Here is a 23,116-nt window from a genome sequence, read left to right as displayed (position 1 = left end):
GTAGAACTGTAGATGGTGGTCTATGGTGCTATTTGACTTCATTAATGTACCAGGTTGTGACAAATTGTGTTTAATGGACATATCACTATAGTTATCAATTCTACCCAAACATAACTGCTCTCTCAGTTCTTTAGGATTAGAGGTTAGTAACTAGTTAGTAGTAATAACTTTGTAATAGTCGTATGGCAAAGACATTTTTCCCCATCCAAGCAGTGGTGCTCGGGTATAGGCAGCCAACAGAAGAAGGCACATGAAGGATGGCATGCTTTCCCCCCAGCTTTTAACCACAGAGGTCAGGTGCTTGGAGCTTGGTGAGTACAGGTCAGGTGCTTGGAGTTGACGATATGTGGATGTGAGGAAAGTAGAAGTCAGTGCAGTACCAGGCAGTGTCGATGTCCCTGACCAGGACTCAGACTGAGCACATGGTCCCTGGGTACCTTCTGTTGGCTGCCTACCTGAACACCACTGCTTGACTGCACTGTAAAACCCGGGAAGTTAACTTAAGTGTATATAAGTCATTCAGCTGAGTTATTTATATGTGTGTAGTTTGTGTTGGGATAACTTTAAGGAGTCAAGTAAACTACTGTATACTCATTTTATTCACCTAATTTCAACTTGAGTAAAATACAGTCATGGCTGAAAGTGTTGGCACCCATGTTAAAGTTGACTAAAAAGAGGAATATAAAATCATCTTTTGGAAATTGATCTTAATGCCTTAAGTAATAAAAGTAGAACATATCCAACCTTTAAGAACACCAACTTTCTATGTGAATGAATAATGTATCATAAATAAATAAATGTATTGGCACCCCTATGTAACCCTATGGGAATTTAACACAAAGGGTTAACATAGGGGCAGGCAGATTTTTAAAGGCCACTTATTTCATTGATCCAGGATACTATACATCCTGATAAAGTTCCCTTGACCTTTGGAACTAAAATAGCCCCACATCATCACACACCCTTCACAATAACTAGAGATTGGCATGGTGTTTTGTTCAGTTGGCCTATTAGCTGGTTTGATTTGCATTGAGCTCAATGAGCATCAAACAGGCTAATAGGCTAACTGAACAAAACTGAACAAAACACCATGCCAATCTCTAGGTATGGTGAAGTGTGTGTGATGATGTGGGGCAATTTTAGTTCTAAAGACCAATGGAACTTTATCAGGATGCATAGTATCCTGGATCCATGAAATAAGTGGCCTTTAAAAATAAAAATATGCCTGCCTCTATGGGAGTTGAGAACATAGGGTTAACATAGGGGTGCCAATACGTATGACCCCAGTCTTTTAAGGAAGAACATTTATTTATTCATGATACATTATTCATTGCATGGGGTGCCAACACTTTCAGCCATGACTGTATATGCCACTCATTTCAATTAAGTAATCATGGCAAGAAGTATATTCACAATAAGAAATGGCTGACCACACATTACATTTCCCAGAATGTCACTGTCCATAGTATTCTTAACACATTAGCACATATTAATCTTGACTGAAATTGAATCTTAAATGCAATAGTTAAACTATATTTACGGCTATACTATAGCTGTTATGTTATTGTGTTATTTACATTGACACCACACACCATCAAGCAGATGACTATCCATAACAAACTTGGCCTGTGGGCTGATTTTAAAATCTTAGATCACTTGTAAAGCTTCTGACAGACGTAATGATAATCTGAAGATACAGTATATCATGATGGCCAGTACTGCCATGGTGATAAATATTATGTTTCACAATTACCATCATTCTGCAGTAATCCTATTCATTTAATAGAAATTTAAACCTATAAAAAAAATCCTGAAATCTTTACTCCTGAAGCTCATATCCTGTCCATAAGAGGGGTAATATAGTTACTCAATGTAAACATGCATGTGTCTGTATCTCCCCAAGAGACAATACAGACAGACAATAGGAGGCTCAATCACACCATTGGGATACTCAACTTTGTGATACTTTCAAGTGACTATAGGTCAAAGTCAAATTGGGAAACGCAATCAACTTTGCATTAGGCCAAGAAAAAGTGAACTTCAAAATGTTCTTTATATTTAGTTTAGTTTATTGGTTTTGTTTGACAGGGACCATGCATAGAATAACTTCTATACCAGGGTTAGCTAAATAGCTAATTTGCACCTGTAGTCCCTGGGATATTTTGAGAATGGGCTTCTCCTTAATGGTATATCTGACCATATTCTGAAAATCATCAACACAATATTTTTGCCCCTCACCTGGTAAACAGTAAGAAGCCAATTAACAGCTAAGAAATACTTATTAGAAAATCAAAGAAGCATTTACCCATAATCCATAGAAAATGATAGCTCACACATTGAGTACATTGCATTTTTTCGTGTGTAGGCCTACATAATTCTTACTTGTCAATGTCATGATAATTCACTCAAGTTGTTATCAGGTGAATAAAATTAGTGTAGTTTACTTGACTCCTTTAAGTTATCCCAACACAAAATTCAATACTGTACAATATACTAATAACCAATCCAGTTGAATGACTTATTTACACTCAAATTAAATGAGTTGCCAAACTCAAATGTCAAGGCATCCGGTTTACTCAAATAATTTCAGATAGGGTAGCTTCCCAGGCTTTACAGTACTCAAATAATTTGAGTTCAGTTAACTTCCCGGGTTTTACAGGGGAAAAACATACCTTTGCCATACGACTATAACAAAGTTGTTATTGCTAACTAGTTACTAACCCCTAACCCTAAAGAAGTGAGAGAGCAGTTATGTTTGGATTGAATGAATAACTATAGTAATATGTCCATTAAATATCATTTGTCACAACCTGGTATATTAATGAAGTTAAATAGCACTATACACCACCATCTACAGTTCTACATTTTCACTGTAACATTTCAATATTATAACTTGTGCAGCATTGCATGTCTCTCCCTACAAGCTTTTAACTTTGTCTTCACAACCACCCTGATATCTTACCTATTTGTGTCTTCTAACAAAAAAAATAGGGTGACACTGACAGCTTGAACCAAAACATGTCTGCAAAAGTCTTAACGGAAGCCCTTTTCAGAATTGGCCCCCTGACACAACAGTGGCCCTTGTGGTGTGATACTCTTGTGGTATTTATTGATCATTATTTTTTAATGATCATGCTTGCACACAAGTTGGATTATATTGCACATTTGCCCAAAATTACAGTAGGTAACATGGAAGAAAAAGGAAGCACTTTGGGGGAAAAATCCGCTTTTTCCATTTTTAAGAATATAGTGTTAAAATGGACAAAATAACATTTTCTAAGCTGACAACCTGTCTAGAACTCATGTTGAGGGGTTAAATATCAATACTGGATAGGTTGTATGCTTGTACCAAAAAGTGTCCGACAAAGTTTTAATATCAGTTTTGGCCCCCTGACTACAAGACTAACAGCATGAAAGCTGGCCCAAGGGGGGAAAGAACCCCCCACACACACACACACACACACACACACACACACACACGCGCGCGCACCCACACAATTATAATGTGGACAGAGATCGTTTTCACCTCAAACATGCATATTTCTATCAATCCGTTAGTGAGTCACTCAATTAATGTTGACAGGGCCATAGACATACTGTACATTCAGCAGACATGTTTGTCTATCCTTCTGTATTCCCAAACATTGTCCTCTGCCAGGACAGACCACGATTTAGTATTCATGGATGTTCATGGTTTGATTTGAATGTAGAGGCCCTCTAAAGTGATGTTATTTCAGCTTTCAAAGTGTGGAGAGGGGGAGGGTCGCTATGATGATGAGACATGCCTCCTTGTGTCAGCGGGCCTCCAAACAGCACAAAGCCGCCTCCTATGAATATTAAGAAAAAAGACGCCCGTCCTCCATTCAAAGGCAGGCTTCCGAACAACTCAGAGAACAATAAACAGAACAAATAAGTGCATATTAAATTGACCTTGGAAGGCAACAGAGGGGGGAGACAGGGAGAGAGAGAGAATTGGAGAGAGAGAGAGAGAGAGAGACAGAGAGAGAGAGAGAGAGAGAGAGAGAGAGAGTTGGGCTTTTGTATGTGATGCACAGCACAGAACAGATGAGGAGTGCCGTCAGAGTGCTTGAGAGGCAATCTGAGCCAGTGAGAGGTGCGGGTCGGATAAATGTGTTCGCCAATCAATTCCCCCTCTCCAGTGGAGAGAGCCGTCCTTGGTGCTCGCGGAGAGACGAGAGATGTGATGTTTGTGCTCGTTCAGAGAGCGAGAGAGAGAGAGAGGAACGGACAGAATCAGAAGAGACTGAGACAGAAAGAGATGAAATGAGAGAAAGAAGTACAAATAAAGGGAAATACAAGATATAGAGCAAGAGATGGAGTGTGTATGTGAGAGAAGAGTGAGAGAGGGAAAAAAGAGAGAATGAGAGAGCGAGAGCACATCCATGTTTGTTGAGCAAGGGGCTGTCCTCTGAAAGACAAGTCCTCTGACATTCAGTCACAGGGAGAAATGAGGGCAGCAATTTACCTGATGGTTACAGAAGCCAATTCTGGCTCCAGTGGGGAGGGAGGGAAGAGCTGCTTGAAAACAACAAGTCTTTCTCACTTTCAGCGCCTCCGTCCTTGTCAGAAAAATTTGTCACACGGCATGCATATGCACACACACATACATGTACATATACACACACACACACACACACACACACACACACACACTTACTCAGAACAGCACAACAATGACTAGTATGGGAGTGAATTTGCCCAGCCCTTCTATGGAGTTAAAAAAAATATCAAACATGAAAAGTGCCCCCTGGCATTTCAGTCATACACTTTTGATGCTGGGCTCCAAAGGCATACTCACTCACTCACACACACACACACACGAAAATGTTAAAAGACCAGGCTCTGAAAATAGCGTTCTTTTGTGGTGCTTTTTCAGAAGGGCTCCCTGCAGTCTTAGGGCTTCTGCCTGGCCTTCTCGGCTGTGTTTTGTAGTGCCGTCATGGCTGCACGTCAGACTGGTGAATAATTGATCGCAGAGGAACTTGGGTTCCTCAATCGGTCCCAGAGCTGCTGAACCAACAAATCTCTCCCTCCGCAACCCAGCCTCGCCTTCATTTCCAATGGCTCCTCTCGTCTTCTAGGGGAGTTTTTTTAAAAGTGTGTTGGTGCCTTATATATATATCTTTCTGCAGCAACACAATTTCATCATGTTCAAGATCAGAACTGCGTACTTAGTAAATCCTTTCATATCACACTATTTCAAATAAATGATCATAAAAAAAGTTTAAATCCTGTTTAAAAACGGACTATCATCGGGAAGTCGTATCTTAAATCGTTTCTTATTCCTGTGTGAAAGTCTGACTAGCATCCCTTGAAGTCCCCTACTGAGTGAGTAACTAAGGCAACCAGAAGCAATTGGAAATGTTTGAATGCACACTTGAATTTTTCACAGCACCGTGGCAAATAATCCAGCTGGGTGCTTGTCCACGAGGCCGAGCGATGGCGGGCTGTAAAGAAAACTCAGGGGTCAGTAAACAGAGCTCAGAGTGCCCCAACACAGCCAGATGTAATGAGATCTAATAATAAGCTGCGCATTGGGTTCACTCCCATCAGAATCACCCTTTTTTTATTGCCCCAGTGACTCCCTGAGGGCTCGACTCGATTTCTCACAAAAACCTTGAATAACTACTGCCATCCAGTGGAGAATTTATGGCCAAAGTTTGAAACGGAAGAGAAAGCACTTAACACTAATAATGCATGAAATATTGACTAAATTTAGGATTATTACACACAAGACCTCACTTCATGCAGGAATTTCCTCTCTTTAACCCTTGTGTAGTGTTGGGGTCAAACTGTCTGAAAAAAAATATTATCATTTTAGAAATGCTAAAAAAAAAGAGAAAAAGCTGAAAAAAGAAGAAAAATTTAAATAATGTTCAGGTGATGTTTTACAGCCTTAGCTAATTGTCTGTGAAAAGCATGTTAATGAAAACATAGCTACAGTACTACAATACACCTACACATTTCTGTCTTTCATAAGACACACGCACACACTTTCACATACACACACTGAAAGTGGCTGGTTAGGGCAGTGGGAGCCTGAGAGGCATTCGACCTGAGAGGCACCACACAGCGATACCACCCACAAACAAATGGCACTTCCATTCTTATATGTGAGCTATAGCAGAGGTTAATTAACACTAATCAAAGGCTATGTTATCTGAATTGGTTCGGAGTTGAGATAAACAGAAGATCTATTGAATAACTTTTAGATTAATTCTTATTTTATCTGTTAAAATAATTATCTGTTGATTTGAAATACCAAAATAATGTGCTGAGTCAACTTGTGCTGATATTTTATGATCATATTTATCTCCTGTTGTTCTCTAGGCCTCCATATAGTTAAAAGATGGAATGTGGACATAAAGGGTTTGTGGAGCCCTGGGGTATGTTATGGATGACTGTTGTCTGAATGCTTCTCTCTCTCTCTCTCTCTCTCTCTCTCTCTCTCCCCTCCCTCTCTGCCCCGTGCTGCTGCCCTGTCTACCTCCCCAGCGTGACTGCAGTGCGACTGCCGAGCGGACTGTCCTTCGTGGTGTACGAGTTCTGGGAGGGGGAGGAGGAATGGAAGAGGTAGGTGCCGCCCTCCACTCAATCCAATTCACTTGGCTCCGGTTCAATTCCCGCACCGCCATTGTGTGCCGAAAATTGAGTTTATGGGAACTTTTCACATTCGTTGGGGCGAGAGGGAAAAATGGTCCTATCTAAGTCTGAATGAATCTATAAGTCTGAATGGAATGCAACAATGAAAACAATGAATTAGTGCAAAACTATGTCTAAAAAAGAATGTCCAAGAGAAATAAATTGTAATCTTTCTGTGTAGAGAGGAACAAAATGCTTTCTGTAGATCCTATAATAAGTGCTTTATATTTGGACAAAGACATAAAAGAGAGCTTTGCCTTTACCCTGTGAAAGACCTTTACGTAGACAGCACCTAAGCTGTAGAGGTGTGTGTGTGTGTGTGTGTGTGTGTGTGTGTGTGTGTGTGTGTGTGTGTGTGTGTGTGTGTGTGTGTGTCTGTGTGTGTGTGTCTGTGTGTGTGTGTGTGTGTGTGTGTGTGTGTGTGTGTGTGTGTGTGTGTGTGTGTGTGTGTGTGTGTGTGCGTGTGCGTGTGTATGCATGCATGCATCCGTCGCATACGCTGATGTGACACTGGCACAAGTTTGCAAATATCTGCAGCACACTACTCTAATAAGAATTTCCCCATCCGGATTAAGTTTGTATGACTTATTGATGTTTTCATGGGATGTTCCGAGCCTGTAATGGCTTTCCCTCTAGCTGCAACTATCCTATTAATATTTCAATCAGACATGGTTTTAGATGAATCAGAGGTTTGGGCAAGGCTGCTTCTAACGTTGTGTAGAGGTTCTCTAAATCAACTCTAATATCACAAGTAAAGGTGCGTGCCATGTCACAACATATCCCATATTGTATTGCACCATAGCTTTATGCTACGTTAAGCCTCTTCTCAAATCTACTGCCTACACAAAACATGCACCCTCACATAGCCATTATATGGGTGGTAAATATTAAGAGCAACACAGCATGTAATGACATTTAAAAAAAATAGCTTATAAGGAAATGTCCACATACTTGTACTCCTTAAGATTTCTGACTACATACATCTGACTTTACTGTGCTCTTCTACATATAAGTGTACACATCACTATAATGAACTCTCTAGACTAGTACACTACACTTACAACTGCCTGTTCTGCAGTGCTGTGTCACTTACATCTCACAGGTAACTGAACACTCTTCTCTGTTGTTTCTCTGTCCATCTCCACCACCCCTATCAGGCACCTCCAGACTGCGTATGCCAAGGCCTTTCAGCATGTGAAAGTGGACACCCTGTGCCAGCCCGAAGCAGTGTCCACTGTAGCCGTGCCAGGTGGGTCCACCAGGTCGATGTTCCGCCGCAGGGGGTACACAGAAGGCAGAGAGAGCCAGAGAGAGCCAGAGAGCGAGAGCAGAGGGAGAGAGAAAAAAGAAGGGATACAGATAAGATGAGAGGAAATGGCTCAGAGTGAGCATGGTGTGGCACAGATAACCATGTTAGCCGCCGTGTCTGCCTATTGTAGTGGCGGAGAGCTGCTGGCCCAAGTGAAGTAATGATGTTTGGTGTCAGTAAATATTGGCCCTTATCTGCTGTGATTTAGTGCATATCTCCATGACTTCTTCCAGATGCTTCCGCTGTACTGTAGGAGTCAGCCAGCTTACCTCATTGCCTGGTACTGCATATGCTAATAATGATCATTTTAGGCAGCACAGCCTGTGTCTTTGGTCAAGGACCTGACGCATCACACTCACTTTCTGCAGAGCACAGGAGAGGCACTTTTATCTTAAACCCAATTCCGTTGTACCATACTTTAATCCAAGTTGCTTCATTTATCCATTGACTCAAGAAATCAGGGTTTATAGATCATATATATAACAATCTTGGTTGAGCTGCGGGAACATAGATCTATTTTTATGTGTGAAGGTACTGCGAACACCAACTTTAATGCCATTAATGCCACTTTAAATGTACATATTCATACCACAAAAAATGCCTGTTCTCAAACGCTGCCACACAAAGAATACATGCACTATAGCTTTGTTCAGCCTATTGATTGACTTTGTCTGACTGCTCCCATTTCCATTGTGTCTGTCTGTGCAGCTGCCTGGTGCAACTCAAGCAGAGAATGATGTGGACGAGGCCTCTCTGCTGGTGGAACGCGTCCGCCGTATGCCTGAATGCCCAAACACTCCTCTTCTTGTCCACCCCTTAGGCTCACCTCTTCCTCTTCCTCCTCCTCCTCCGCCCCCTCCCGCTCTCTCTCTCCTTATCCCCTCACACCCGCTCCCTCTCTGCTTAAAGCCTTCTCTCTCTTCCCCTACCCCCTCTCCCCCCCTCTCTTTTGTAATGACTTGTTTACACAGTGTCTGTTTGATATTGAGGCAGAATGTAAGGTGTTAATTGCAGAGAGCGTTGAGCGGATCTAAGTTTCATTTCCCCGTGACTGCGCTGGCGCGCGCGCGTGATGTTGGGGCTCCTGCTGCAGTCTCTCGGCAGAGCTGCAGTGGGGGCCGATTATGCCGCGCGTGGAGCTGTGGAGGCTGTGAAATCCATTTGGCCGCAGAAACCAAACGCCAACTGTGGGAGTCAACGCTTGCTGTAACATCAGCGACGTTTTTGACGCACCGGAGGTTTGTGTGTGTTTCATTCTTGACAGTTGCAGTCCCACTAAAACACTCCCTCGCACAGACATGTGTGGCTTGTGTTGACCCCAATGCCAGCAAAGCAGGTCAACTTAATGGCGATGTTCCTTCACGGCTGTAGAGGCTTGAAGAGACTGCTTTTCTGCCAGTGCTACTAAACCTCAGCATATATATCACGCTAACGATCTTCAGTGTTCCCTGCAATTAACTGTGCATTAAGAGCGATGCCCCATGCTTCTGTCAGACAAACAGTACTACGGGAATTGAAACCGTTTTCACACACCATTCACACTATACATAAAGGAAAAAACCCACCACAAAGCAGTGTATACTTGATCCAGTGTAGGCTTATGGTCCAGTTCAGTCCATAAGAACTACACTAAACACAGTCAGAACCATTCTAAGAGCACAATGTATGTGAATAAGTATTCACTAAAGAAAAAAGTATATGAAGAGTTGTCTATGTAAACTGGAGATATAGAATTTAAAATGAATATTTACGATGGAGATATCTATTTATCAAAGAGTTGATCTTGTAAAGTGATTTAGTTGATTGCAGTAACAACATGATCTTAGTCTCCTACAGAATGACTGGCACAGTGTCAAAACAGAATCATGTTTTCTTTAGAGATCTTCATCTGTTGACATCATGAATCAAACTAATTGACCCACATCTATCGAGATCATGAACACAGAAGTATTCGGTCATTCTTGTCCAGGTTTATTTCTTTTTGAACCAGGACTACAGAAAAAAAAAAAAACGTAGACCCTGAAGTTTAATAATAATCAAAAAGCGGAAAATCTTACAGTACCCCAGTAAAAGCGGTTTGCCTCTGTGAAAACAGGTTTGCTCCGGTCATAGCACTAGTGGCCCTCCTAGCTATGGGATGTACTGTGCAAAATGGCTTCTTTTCTTTTTTTGTGGCCCTTTTTCCTCCCCCTCCACTGTACCTCACCTGAGTGCATGTTCAAACAAATGTCCAGTAACTCGGTAGTATTTAGCTATGCTACTTTCAATGGGGTTTGTGCAGTTAATTATGTTCTTTTATAATATTCCAACAATATGACGTTAAAATATATGACCAGGAGAAGAAAAAAAAGACTTACAGAATGAATATTCACTTTTATGGCATTGTTTATTGAAATATTAATTCTTATACCTATGTATGTTTCAGTAAAACTGGCTTTCTCTTGATGTGAGTGTAGAGACGTATTGCAGGGATGCAAGCATTATAGTCGTTTGAACTTTGTTTAAATTCTAGATTATGTAGAGTGATGCAATTCAATAAAAATCGAAAAGGTGCAAAATATTGTCATGTCAGAGTTCTTTCCATTCAACTTAAGTGTACGTGAGAAGTGTACGCACACACACAATACTTGTATTGTAAAACTTAACATTTTAGTTTTTTTTATTCAAGCCAACAGCCTGATCATTGTACAAAAAGAAACAGAACATTGCAACAGGAACAGGTCAACAGGAACACAGCACTACACAAAACATTTAACATTCAAAGCAAAAATAAGTTATGCCCCCCTTGTGTCTGTTGGTTTTGGTACCAACTCCCATGAGTTTCAAGACACCCTCAGTAACAGGCCATGGACCACTCCTCAAGTAATGAGAAATCTAGAACAAGCCATGCCACAGCATGACCAAACTCTTGTGTGTGTGTTTTTCTTCAACCTTATTCCCAATGAAAAAACATGAGCCACTCTAAATGAGGGGAAATAAATATTAGATGTTTCCCACTTGGAGGCAAATTCACTGCTCGTCCTGGTGCAGCACACACACACACACACACACACACACACACACACACGACACACACACACACACACACAACACACAACACACAACACACACACACACAAACTTGAAACTCGTTTTGTTTTGATTTCCCCACCCACTGCACACAGCTCCTTCTCTTCCTCCTCCTCTTCCTCTAAAGGCTGATGCATAGCATTTCTCTGAAAGCACGGAGCACTGTTTTGATGCCACTCACGGGCTGTGTACAAAGAGGGTGAGCCTGACTCCAGTAAACATTCCTCAAAGAAACATCCCCCCCCCCCTTCCAGATGCCCCCTGTGAATACATGAAACTCCTGGCTGAGGGCACGACGAGAGATACCGAGCAAAGCGGATTAGAGTTTGTTTAGGACCTGCATGATGGCTATAGATGTACTCTGCCCAAAAATGAAGGCGCCGCAAAGAAGAGTGATCACACCCCATGCAGTCAAAATCACCCTGAAGAAGAAACAAACACACACACACACACACACACGGAAATCAGACATTGTAACTCATTTCACCTTTCAATGGAGTAACATTAAAGCTTTAAGGATGGAAACAAAGCCTCAGACTCTTGACAACTGATTACAGGGGAAATGTGGTGATGTGGTCAGCAAAAGTGATGAGTATTAGTATTCTATAGTAATAAACCTGGGTGGGATGATGGGACCTACTGTATTACCACAACTGCATCACACGCATACACAATTACATTACAGCAAAAAGCAAGGTTCAGAAGTGCAGGTCTTATTTATCCTATTGTAGTATCTTTCCTTGGTGAACAAGCTGTACATGAAAACTGGACACTTTAATTCTGACACACTGCAAGTACCGTAGACTGGGATGCAATACAGCTACACAAGTTTTTTGTTATTGGGCTATTGAGTAACTGCATTTCGACACAACACTATCCAGTTCTGAGAGCTCTGTGCCCACTGCAGCCTGTTCCCAGCACACAGCAATAGAACTGGCCTGATGTGGCGCTCTGCACTTCACACTATGGCATGCATGCTCATGCATGAGATTGCCTTCTGCACGCCACTGTTGTACTCTGTGGTTCCTCAAGTCAGCGCGTTCCTGTCACTTTAAACCTGCTCACTCCACGGCCTGCTCCTACGCAAGATGAACCAAAAGCTGGTTTTGTCCATGAATTGGACACTCGTTAGCTGACAGCTACTGTTCACACTAATGTCAAAATACCTGAAGCTGACATGCTGTAGAGAAGGCTGTAGGCCTACACATCACTCACAGATCAGCTTTTCCTGAACATCACACTTCCGTGTTGCACCACAGTCATGCCAACTTAGATTACCCCTCTTGCACAGGCACATTAAGTTTCATCTGAACAGGAACAACTAAACCTCCTCACCCGTATATCAGCTCACTGAGTTCTTGCTTAGTAATAGCAAGTAGGTGGACCAATGTGGGGCAAATCTGCAGGATCATACACGTACTAAGGGATGAGGCAAAAACAAGCAATACATCCTCCACACAGACACACACACACACTTCTGCAAACACTCACCTCAGGTAGGTCGAGACAGGTTCTGACTGAACAGCGAATATGAGACAGAGACCTGCAGAAATGTAAGTGAAAATCAGTCCTTCAGTGAACTGAACAAAATACTTTAAAACATTAAAAATAAGAAAGAAAGAAAGAAAGGAAGAAAGAATAGTCTCTTCCCCTCACCTGGAAAGATGAATATAAAGAATGCGCTGACCCCTCCGATTAGACTGATGACTTTACTGATGTCAGGGACGAACACGGCTACCAGCAGGGTCACTCCGATCCACGTGATGGTCAGTGCCAAGCGGGTGCGCGTCTCGTATGATTTGGTTACTATTGAGCACTTGCTTCTGAAATGCAGCAGAGGGTCCTGAATCACAGACCTTCAGACAGGGGAGAACAGATGACAAAACATGGTCATTTAATAATGATCTTATTTAAGTAATATCATTTTTCAATTTTACCTAATTACTCAGTTTTGTTATACAGTACATTACTGGCATTTAGAATGGTATGTACATGTAAAATAAAAGTAATATTGCAGAAGTAGTACATGCTTAAAGACAGGCAAATGGAGAACACCACGTACATGCATATGCAATATGCATCCATCATATAGACATGCACATAGAGGCTAATTAAGACTCAGGAGAAGGAATGCAGGTACGTTCCCCGAAAAGAGCACAGGCAGGTATGGAACATATAATACTATAGCTTGAAGATATACTTGGATTGTGTAGGTGTAATTGCATGGTATTTGACATAATGGGAACATAACTAACATATTAACACACACATACACCCACACCAAGAGAGTTGCAAACTTCCCCCCTCTCTTTTCAAGAACTTTATTCTACTTTATTAAAAACTAAAAATATGTCCCAATGTCTAAGGTTGCATCCTACATTGACTGTTTCCTGTCCCTGGATTAAGCCTGGGCCTCGACTAAAAGCTTTTAGTTCCAAATGGAGATTTTCAACTAGGACTATTCTTAATCCATGTGTAGTAAAACAGCCCTGAGAGTTTAGTGTGTGTGTGTGTGTGTGTGTGTGTGTGTGTGTGTGTGTGTGTGTGTGTGTGTGTGTGTGTGTGAGGGAGGCAAGAGGGGTCAACACACCTTCCCAGCAAGAGCACTATGGGATAGATGGTGATGATGGAAATCCCAAAGAGAAGCCGGGCAACAATCATGAGCAGATCGTCCCCCGTGTACGACATCAGAACGTCTGGGGCCACGCGACTCCCAAAGGTAAGGTACCCGTACACACCTGAGGCAGAACAGGAGGGGGAAGAGAAGAGCAGACGGGGCATGTGAAGGTCACGCTCGAGTTTGACAGAGCGAAGTTGTCAAGAGGGTTTCCAAAGTGCTCATTTCTGAGAAGCTTAAAAAAAAAAAAAAAAAAAAAAAATCCTCAAGGAGAATAACACCCCCTTCAGGACACCTGATGGCACAGAGTTTGAACAGAATCACTTTTGTATCGATTCCTTTCTGTTCCTTTTCAGGACTGCCAACCTTTTGTCATTTCAATCCATCTCCTTTGTTCCCTGCCTATGCTGTGGGGTGGGCCTCAAAAACGCGGGGTAATGGAGAAATCTTGTTAGCAGCCAGGGTGGTGAAGTGAAGTGAGATTTATGTGGCCTGCTGCTCACCCTAGCTCTGTGTGAACTCCACAGACTGTGATTACTAACTTCATTAAGGATTTTCTTTTCTACGGACAGAACAGGGCGATGGAATGGTAAAGTCAACTCATGAGATTTGCAATGGTAGTGGTCAGCAAGGTTATCAGTAATGGAAATTTGAGAACTTCACAAGGAAACCATTCAAATGTAAAACAATTATCATATTTCTTTAAGAAACAACATTTAAATACACTGAAGGTCAATGTGAAAATCTATGTTCCAGAACCGCGTTTACCAGTAAGAGAGTAGATGACCAGGCAGAAGATCATGGAGACCACAGAGATGAGCACCCAATTGGACATCTTCTTGTTCTCCATACTGCTGTAGATAGCGATGCAGGACTCATGACACTGGAGCAGAGAGAGCAAAATGGAGCACAGTCAGAACTGCTTGATTGTAGCAGCGACCGACCATAATCACAATTATTTAACACCATTACTGACTTGAACTAACACCTTACACCAATAACTGACATTGGAAGCATTCTGTATTGGACTTTAAAAAAAACCCTGACCCTGTTAATACCTTGTATCTTTTTTGTATAACTTTAATAATAGCAAGAAACAAAATAGCCCAGCCCTTTAGTATGAGAGGGTGGATAATCAAGGGCAACCATGAGTGGTGCTCCTGACCCCAGACAGAGCATGAATATCTACACACCGAGAGCTAAGAGGGTTAACATGTAACAACCCTTGACATTTCCAGTGACTTTTTATGACATTTATCATTAATTCACACAGGGTCACAGTTGGAAATGTCCATCTCCTGCTATATATATTGGTGGGGGGGGGGGGCACAGACCTCTCCTACTGCACTGGTCAAGATACACAATTACAGGTCTCAATTTCTAAAAAGACATCTCGCTTTCCACCACATCATACACTGAATGTACATAAATATCAACCCCTAAACCACATCGCCCTCCATTTCTGAGGGATGAAGAGGAAGCCTAGCGTCCGCACAAGTGGCATCTTAAACCGTTATCTAATTCTCCACAACACCCCATTTCCTTCAGCACAAGGACTCTATATCCTCAGCTCGCTCTCCCTCTTTTCCATCTTCCTATTCCAGCGTGGTAATCAATCTGCCCTGCGGCAGTGGTGTCCAGGGACCCAGAGCCTCTGTGCAGTTCCCCACCTCCCTTTTATTACATTTCTGATCATGCCCCCCACCCCCACGTTGCCTTGGTTACATGAAGAATACGAAGTAAACCTCTAGCTCAAGAACCATCATTGACCCCATCCACCTGACACACACACACACACACAAACACACACTTTACCTGGCATCAAATAATAAGAGGGATTTCTGCCCTTCTATCCAGTATCTAAACAGACATGGCCAAGGTCTAAATGGAGGAGAGAGTGCTAAGCTCTATTCTCCTCCTCCAGCTGAAACGGTGGTGGGGGGTGGGGCGCTGGGGTGTTGTGTCGACCCTAGGGCCAGTGAGCGGAAAAAAGGTCAATAGGTTTGTTAACTCACCTGAAAGCCAAAGCAAATAGTTGGGATGACGCTGAACATCGAAGCCCAGGAGCTTATTCTAAGGTTATAAAATAATTAAATAAATAAAATACAGGTAAACAAGAGTGCCTTAAAAACTGTTTAGTGTCTTTTGAAAATAACTGCCATAAAACATGAATTCAATAGGAGTTCTATCTGCCAAATTATATTCATTTATTTACTATATATGTTACACATTTGCTCATTGACTAAATGACATGCTGCCACAGAACAGATCAAGGGACTACATAGCGAGACATTGAAGACCCAAAGAAATCCTTCAGATTTGTTCCGATTTTTATGACTTCAGAGTCATAACTACAGCCTTGTGTGCCTCCTCTAGCCAGAGTAGCAATTGCGTAAGAGGGTTCTTTTTGACATAGTAACCCAAAAGAACTTGATTACTTTCAACACACTTGCCTCAGGTTGGCACATGACCTTCAGCTACAGTGTTGATCCTGACCTGCTCTAGCGATCACAGTTAAACATTCAAATTAAAGTAAGTGTAAACTGGTTTCCCCATGCGTACTTACCCACTACTATATAGAGGGGTAACAGGGACTTCTTGGGCGTGCATCGTATGGTATTTGACAATCATAGCCACGGTTAAATAGGTTGCAGCAAAGGTCCCTAAAACACTTAAAAATAGAAACAATCATAACAATCACAAAATAACAGCAATAAATTAGACATAGGCTTACAGCAATGATCCAATACCCCAATAGGCACAAACGTCTCCAGCAGAACATCTCTTTATTTCATTATTGAGTAGCCTAGTTAACAGTGCAACACTGCCCTCACCAACACTACTGGGCTAGCCTGGAAGCCTTTAGAAAAATAAAACACCTTCCAATATCTGCAATGATACTATTGACCCTTAGGATCAATAATCACTTTGACATCACATGTATGGAAGATCACATTGCAAGACTCCTTCCTTGCTTAATAGAGTGAAGAACCGGATTAGCTGCTCTCACCTCGTGTACTTCTGAATGCTGATCTCTTTTGGGATGGAGAGGGGGAGGATGATGATGAGACACAGGATGAAGAGTGTGAAGCGCTGGTCCGTGTACCAGTGATAAGGCATGTCCGCCTCAGGTAATCCAGTGATTAACTCATAGATAGACACGCATACTGAAGGAGACACACCAAACATGCAAGCAATCAGGTCACTAAAGGGCAGACTGAGGGAGGGACGCAAGGACATGACAAAGTCAAGAGGATGCCTCACACTGCCTAGAATATGATGTGATATATGGGTGACAATCTCAGCTGTATATAGCAAAATATAGGTTAGTTAGAGGACATGCAGGCAGGGGGCCTATAAAATAAATGGTCTCTAATGACAAAGACGAAGAAATGTCTTAGAAGAAGCTCTTAGACTCACATTTCTGCAGCTGGTCTGACACAATAACAAGGAAGGCGATGGAGATCATGAACAGATTGAAGATGTAGCAGACCTCGCAGAGCTTCCCGATGGATGTCCCGCACACGCCCCGCACTACGGCCTGGTACGTGTTCTGGCCGCTGATGGAGCTGGAGTATCCCAGGATCACAAGACCACTAACGAGGAACACCAGGCACACCTGTGTAAATGGGGAGGGGAACAGAGAGAGAGAGCGTTCATTTGCACCGTTAAAAAAGGCTGACAGTCCACGGTTGTTGCGTATCTCCAATTTAGTGAGATTGGACTAGTCTAACCTAAACTTTGGCTGGCTGATGTGACAAAACTCAGTGGGGTTGGCAAGTAAACTCGTTTGCGTTGAACTAGTCTGTGGGTCAAGCTCAGCGTTTGAGGTCAACACAAACAAAACTAGAAATGCAATTCCAAGGAATTACCAGTGCATGAAAATGCAAAAATAGATAGATAATGTAGATATGGTTACTAAGATGTAGCTAGGGTAAATATAGTGGTTGCATAGTTTACAGACAGTTGATAGTGTGAAGGTAGACAGTTTAAAGATGAAACGTTCCAGTTCTAACTTAACTAATGATTTCTATTCATGTTAAAATGTTGATTAGCTAACTTAACCGATGATTTCTGGCAGTAATGCTAAAAATGCTAACTATGCTAACAATGCTAAATTTGCTAACAATGCTAACCAGGTTGATTAGCTAACTTAGTTGATGATTTTTTTGCAGTTATGCTAAAAATGCTAACTATGCTAACAATGCTAACTATGCTAACCATGCTAACTAGCTAACTTGCTAGTGAGGACTTTTATTTTGAAACATTTGTTGCTTGGGTATCCATGGTGGCCACTATCAGGAAACAAGAAGTTACTGCAGTATAATCATGTTGGTTGCTATGGAAACGGTCATAAACACTTAATTTTAATGGTTGCTATGTTGGTTGCTAGGTACATGGAGGTTTCATGTAGTTGACTGGAGGCATAGTGGATGATAACTGACAGTTGGAATGGTTGAACATTTCAATAGTTGAGTAGTTTCAATGGTTAAATGATTTAATAGTGTATTATTGCAGTGAGGACCTTTATTTTGAAACAGTTGTGGACAGAGGAAGTAGTGAAACAGGATGTGTAGTCTTAATGAGATTGTATGCTTAAAGCCTGAGACAGAAGGTGCCTCTCATAGCGTTTACGCGTCCTCTCTCGCTCCTCACTGATCTACATAAAGAATGATGGAGCGGCAACAATGGGATAGTCTAGCCCTTCTTCTATCTTTCTTTATGTAGATCATTGAGGATCAAGGAGCGAGGGAGGACATATAAACGCTGCTTGAGAGGGACCCACAGTAAATACTTTAAAAGTTGTATGTAGATAGTCTAATTAATGTTGATAGATAGAATGTTTAATGGATGTTGATAGGCAGATTGTTTAATAGATATTGATTGACAGTTTAATGGGTGGATGAGTGAATGGTCTGAAGAAGATGAATGGATAGAAGGTTGGATGGAATGTGCCTTATATTCTTGTTAAGAGAGACACTGATACAGCTCTCTGAGAGTAGTTGACACAGGTGTAATCAATTTAACTGGCTAGTCTTAAGAGAGCCAGAATACTCTTAAAGCCTGAGACAGAGTAAATAATTTAAAAGTTGAATGTAGATAGTCTAATTAATGTTGATAGACAGAGAGTTTAATGGATGTTGATAGACAGATTGTTTAATAGATGTTGATAGACAGTTTAATGGGTGGATGAGTGAATGGTCTGAAGAAGATGAATGGATAGAATGTTGGATGGAATGTGCCTTATATTCTTGTAGAATGGAGAGACACAGCTCTCTACTGAGAGTAGTGGATACAGATACAGGTGTAATCAATTTAACTGGCTAGTCTTAAGAGAGCCAGCCTGAGACAGAGTAGATTGTTTAAAAGTTCAATGTAGAGCGTCTAATTGATGTTGTTGATAGGCAGACTGTTTAGAATGGGTGGATGAGTGAATGGTTTGAAGAAGATGAATGGATATAAAGTTGGATGGAATTAGGAGGACTTATTTTGATACTGTTGTGCGCAGAGGATACAGGGGAACAGAATATGTAGTCTTCAGAGAGGAGCCTGAGAGAAACTGACAGTTGGTGCCCAGGTGGCTGACCAGCTGGGGTAACATTCTAATTGCTGCCGTGATGTCATAATGAGCAATGTTAAGTCTATGGGGGAAATGGTGATGGTTTTTAACTAATAGTTTAAAAAGTATAAAAGTTACAAAGTTGAAAAATACAAAGCACATATGGCATAAGCAAGACCTACGCAACAAAGTTTGAATGAAGTTTCTACGTTAAACGGTTGAAGCTGAATTGCGAGCGTTAGAAGAAGAAGTTTAATAATAACTAGAAACGCAATTCCAAGGAATTACCAGTGCATGAAAATGCAAAAATAGATAGATAATGTAGATATGGTTACTAAGGTGTAGCTAGGGTAAACATGGTGGTTGCATCATTTACAGAGAGTTGATAGTGTGAAGGTAGACAGTTTAAAGCTGAAACATTCCAGTTCTAACTTAACTAATGATTTCTATTCATGTTAAAATGTTGATTAGCTAACTTAGCTAATGATTTCTAACAGTTGTGTTAAAAATGCTTATTATGTTAGCAATGCTAACTTTACTAACAATGCTAACCAGGTTGATTAGCTAACTTAACCGATGATTTCTAGCAGTAATGCTAAAAATGCTAACTATGCTAACAATGCTAGATTTGCTAACAATGCTAACCAGGTTGATTAGCTAACTTAGTTGATGATTTTTTGCAGTTATGCTAAAAATGCTAGCTATGCTAACAAAGCTAACCATGCTAACTAGATAACTTGCTAGTGAGGACTTTTATTTTGAAACATTTGTTGCTAGGGTATCCATGGTGGCCACTATCAGGAAACAAGAAGTTACTGCAGTATAATCATGTTGGTTGCTATGGAAACGGTCATAAACGCTTAATTTTAATGGTTGCTATGTTGGTTGCTAGGTACATGGAGGTTTCATGTAGTTGACTGGAGGCATAGTTGATGATAACTGACAGTTGGAATGGTTGAACAGTTAAATAGTTGAGTAGTTTCAATGGTCAAATGATTTAATAGTGTATTATTGCAGTGAGGACTTTTATTTTGAAACAGTTGTGGACAGAGGAAACAGTTAACAGGATCTGTAGTCTTAATGAGATTGTATGCTTAAAGCCTGAGACAGAAGGTGCCTCTCATATAGCGTTTACGCGTCCTCTCTCGCTCCTCACTGATCTACATAAAGAATGATGGAGCGGCAACAATGGGATAGTCTAGCCCTTCTTCTATCTTTCTTTATGTAGATCATTGAGGATCGAGGAGCGAGGGAGGACATATAAACGCTGCTTGAGAGGGACCCACAGTAAATACTTTAAAAGTTGTATGTAGATAGTGTAATTAATGTTGATAGACAGAATGTTTAATGGATATTGATAGGCAGATTGTTTAATAGATATTGATTGACAGTTTAATGGTGGATGAGTGAATGGTCTGAAGAAGATGAATGGATAGAAGGTTGGATGGAATGTGCCTTATATTCTTGTTAAGAGAGACACTGATACAGCTCTCTGAGAGTAGTTGACACTACTCAATTTAACTGGCTAGTCTTAAGAGAGCCAGAGACAGAGTAAATAATTAAAAAGTTGAATGTAGATAGTCTAATTAATGTTGATAGACAGAAAGTTTAATGGATGTTGATAGACAGATTGTTTAATAGATGTTGATAGACAGTTTAATGGGTGGATGAGTGAATGGTCTGAAGAAGATGAATGGATAGAATGTTGGATGGAATGTGCCTTATATTCTTGTAGAATGGAGAGACACAGCTCTCTACTGAGAGTAGTGGATACAGATACAGGTGTAATCAATTTAACTGGCTAGTCTTAAGAGAGCCAGCCTGAGACAGAGTAGATTGTTTAAAAGTTGAATGTAGAACGTCTAATTGATGTTGATAGGCAGACTGTTTAGAATGGGTGGATGAGTGAATGGTTTGAAGAAGATGAATGGATATAAAGTTGGATGGAATTAGGAGGACTTATTTTGATACTGTTGTGCACAGAGGATACAGGGGAACAGAATATGTAGTCTTCAGAGAGATTGTGTGCTTAAAGCCTGAGAGAAACTGACAGTTGGTGCCCAGGTGGCTGACCAGCTGGAGTAAGATTCTAATTGCTGCCGTGATGTCATAATGAGCAATGTTAAGTCTATGGGGGAAATTGTAATAGTTTTTAACTAATAGTTTAAAAAGTATAAAAGTTACAAAGTTGAAAAGTCATAGCACACATGTCCTAAGTAAGACCTACGTAACGCAGTTTGAATGAAGTTTCTACGTTAAACGGTTCTAGCTGATTTGCGTGCGTTAGAAGAAGAATAATAAGAAGAAGAAGAAGCCTAGGAAGAACAGTACAGTGCATTTTCATGCACTGTAATTACAAAGATATTGGTTAGGCCCAGAGCCATATAAAGAGAGAGTTGCGACAACTCGGGTACAGAAAATTCGGTTTGTGACGTGGTTCGTGTAACTTTAAGTAGTTCAAATAGTTCCCGGAAGCGATTTTGACTGTTCGTTAGAATCATAAAATAACCGTCTTTTACAGTCTGTTAACGAGTGTTCGATCCTAACTTCCGGGAACTATTGTTGAGAAAATATGGAACATTAGCGTCAATGGAGTTGTCGCAACTCTCTCTTTATATGGCTCTGGTTAGGCCTAGCCTACTAGGTCAGTGGAAGTCTATGGCGAAAAGTCTATGGCTGAATCAGCAAGCGCTGATTCAGGACATGGGCTAGGCTCCTAAGACCCCTCATAACAACGTTTACAAAAAAATAGGCAATATAACAATCTATCAGTTTGATGATCAACAGAACGAAATTTGTTTTTAGATGTTACTTACCATTTCAACCATCACAGCAGTATGGATTCCCCCGGCTCTCTCGAAAGCCCAAGGGAAGTTGAGAAGTCCCGCACCGAGCGCTGATTTCAGCATGATGAAAATTGCGCCGAAGGAGCCTAACCTGTGGCCACCCGAGTCCAGCGCAGGTTTGCCGAGCAGGCTGATGCTCTCCCTCGCCAGCTCTTCCATTGCCAACTGCAACCCGCGACGAAACTTAAGGAAACTTCTCCAACTTTTCGTGCAAGCGGATCTCAGCGTGGGACGTATCCTACTCCCTAACCTCAGGTGCACCAGGGGGGGAGGAGACACTGGGTGGGAAGTAAAGTGTATTGAGTTTCCAAACCTGTTCTAAACCAATCACCGTAATAGAGATGATTATTGGTAAAAGCCCCTTTTCTGCGTCTAATTTGCTGCACTAATTATCGACCAGGATTAACAATCGATTGAAGACTACTTTTTGATGTAATTATAATGGCATGATTCGTTGTGCAGCGGGGTCACATACAGGTTTTTTTTTTTAATGTAATTTGTTCTTCTTTGGTGCAGACTTCATTATGCATACCATCAGTCATTAATTGCCCATTGCAGTCTAATTTATCCGTAAAACAGAAGCTGGATATTGAGTTTCAACATCTACATTTGACTCCACTATTTTCATTGCCCTAATCTATGCTTATAGAACCGCTTTAATCATATTCTGTGCATCCACATATTTCTTTTCCTCAAGAAACAAAACAACATCTTGTTTATTTTTCTCCCAATTATCACATTGTCATTTTTTTTAGCATAGGTTATTCACATTGTCTGGCCTGAAATTTGGGAGAAATAGGAAAATGAATCAAACTTAAACAAGCGTGTTTGCTCCACTTGAATTATGGTATTAGAATTGTATTGTTGCTGGAGCTGGGTATGTTAATTACATCCTCCACACTTATCTGAACAACTTGTACCCAAGCCTTCCTGTCCGAAGACTTAATTATAACCCTTTCACACACGCCTGACCACTGGTGTGGAAGGACTGCAGCGGGACGTGGCCTCCCCACCTCTTGAGTGTGAAGAACCCGTGACCTCCGATGACCACT

At 41.3% G+C, this 23,116-nt stretch overlaps 2 protein-coding genes across 2 annotated transcripts in view; one reads left to right on the top strand and one right to left on the bottom strand.

The window, feature by feature from the left end:
• Positions 1 to 10,523, top strand: part of necab2 (N-terminal EF-hand calcium binding protein 2) — an 80,154-nt gene extending 69,631 nt beyond the window's left edge. The window contains exons 11-13 of the mRNA XM_062548186.1: positions 6,517 to 6,594; positions 7,821 to 7,912; positions 8,681 to 10,523. Coding sequence (XP_062404170.1) covers positions 6,517 to 6,594; positions 7,821 to 7,912; positions 8,681 to 8,709 — 199 coding nt within the window. The 3' untranslated portion in view covers positions 8,710 to 10,523. The remainder of the gene's footprint in view (positions 1 to 6,516; positions 6,595 to 7,820; positions 7,913 to 8,680) is intronic.
• Positions 10,524 to 10,613: 90 nt separating this feature from the next.
• slc38a8a (solute carrier family 38 member 8a) lies at positions 10,614 to 22,331 on the bottom strand. Its single transcript, XM_062548187.1, has 10 exons — positions 22,035 to 22,331; positions 17,079 to 17,277; positions 16,669 to 16,825; positions 16,225 to 16,329; positions 15,674 to 15,731; positions 14,427 to 14,541; positions 13,632 to 13,779; positions 12,698 to 12,897; positions 12,533 to 12,584; positions 10,614 to 11,463 (listed from the first exon to the last, which is right to left on the bottom strand). The coding sequence occupies exons 1-10, from the start codon at positions 22,221 to 22,223 to the stop codon at positions 11,361 to 11,363; spliced, it is 1,326 nt and encodes a 441-aa protein (XP_062404171.1). The 5' UTR covers positions 22,224 to 22,331; the 3' UTR covers positions 10,614 to 11,360.
• Positions 22,332 to 23,116: the final 785 nt, after the last annotated feature.

The sequence above is a fragment of the Sardina pilchardus genome, chromosome 10, assembly GCF_963854185.1.
Source record: "Sardina pilchardus chromosome 10, fSarPil1.1, whole genome shotgun sequence".
NCBI classification, from domain to species: Eukaryota; Metazoa; Chordata; class Actinopteri; order Clupeiformes; family Clupeidae; genus Sardina; species Sardina pilchardus.
The sequence above is the reverse complement of the archived record's forward strand: the minus strand, read 5'-3'. Positions and strand labels throughout refer to the sequence as shown.

Bases quoted from the DNA above. Each gene is read 5' to 3' on its own strand.
- slc38a8a (XM_062548187.1), bottom strand. From the start codon at position 22,223: ATGGAAGAGCTGGCGAGGGAGAGCATCAGCCTGCTCGGCAAACCTGCG. The intron at 17,278-22,034 runs GTAAGTAACATC...CCATTTACACAG, and splicing joins CTGCTGTGATGGTTGAAATG to GTGTGCCTGGTGTTCCTCGT. The intron at 15,732-16,224 runs GTAAGTACGCAT...TTATAACCTTAG, and splicing joins ACCCCTCTATATAGTAGTGG to AATAAGCTCCTGGGCTTCGA.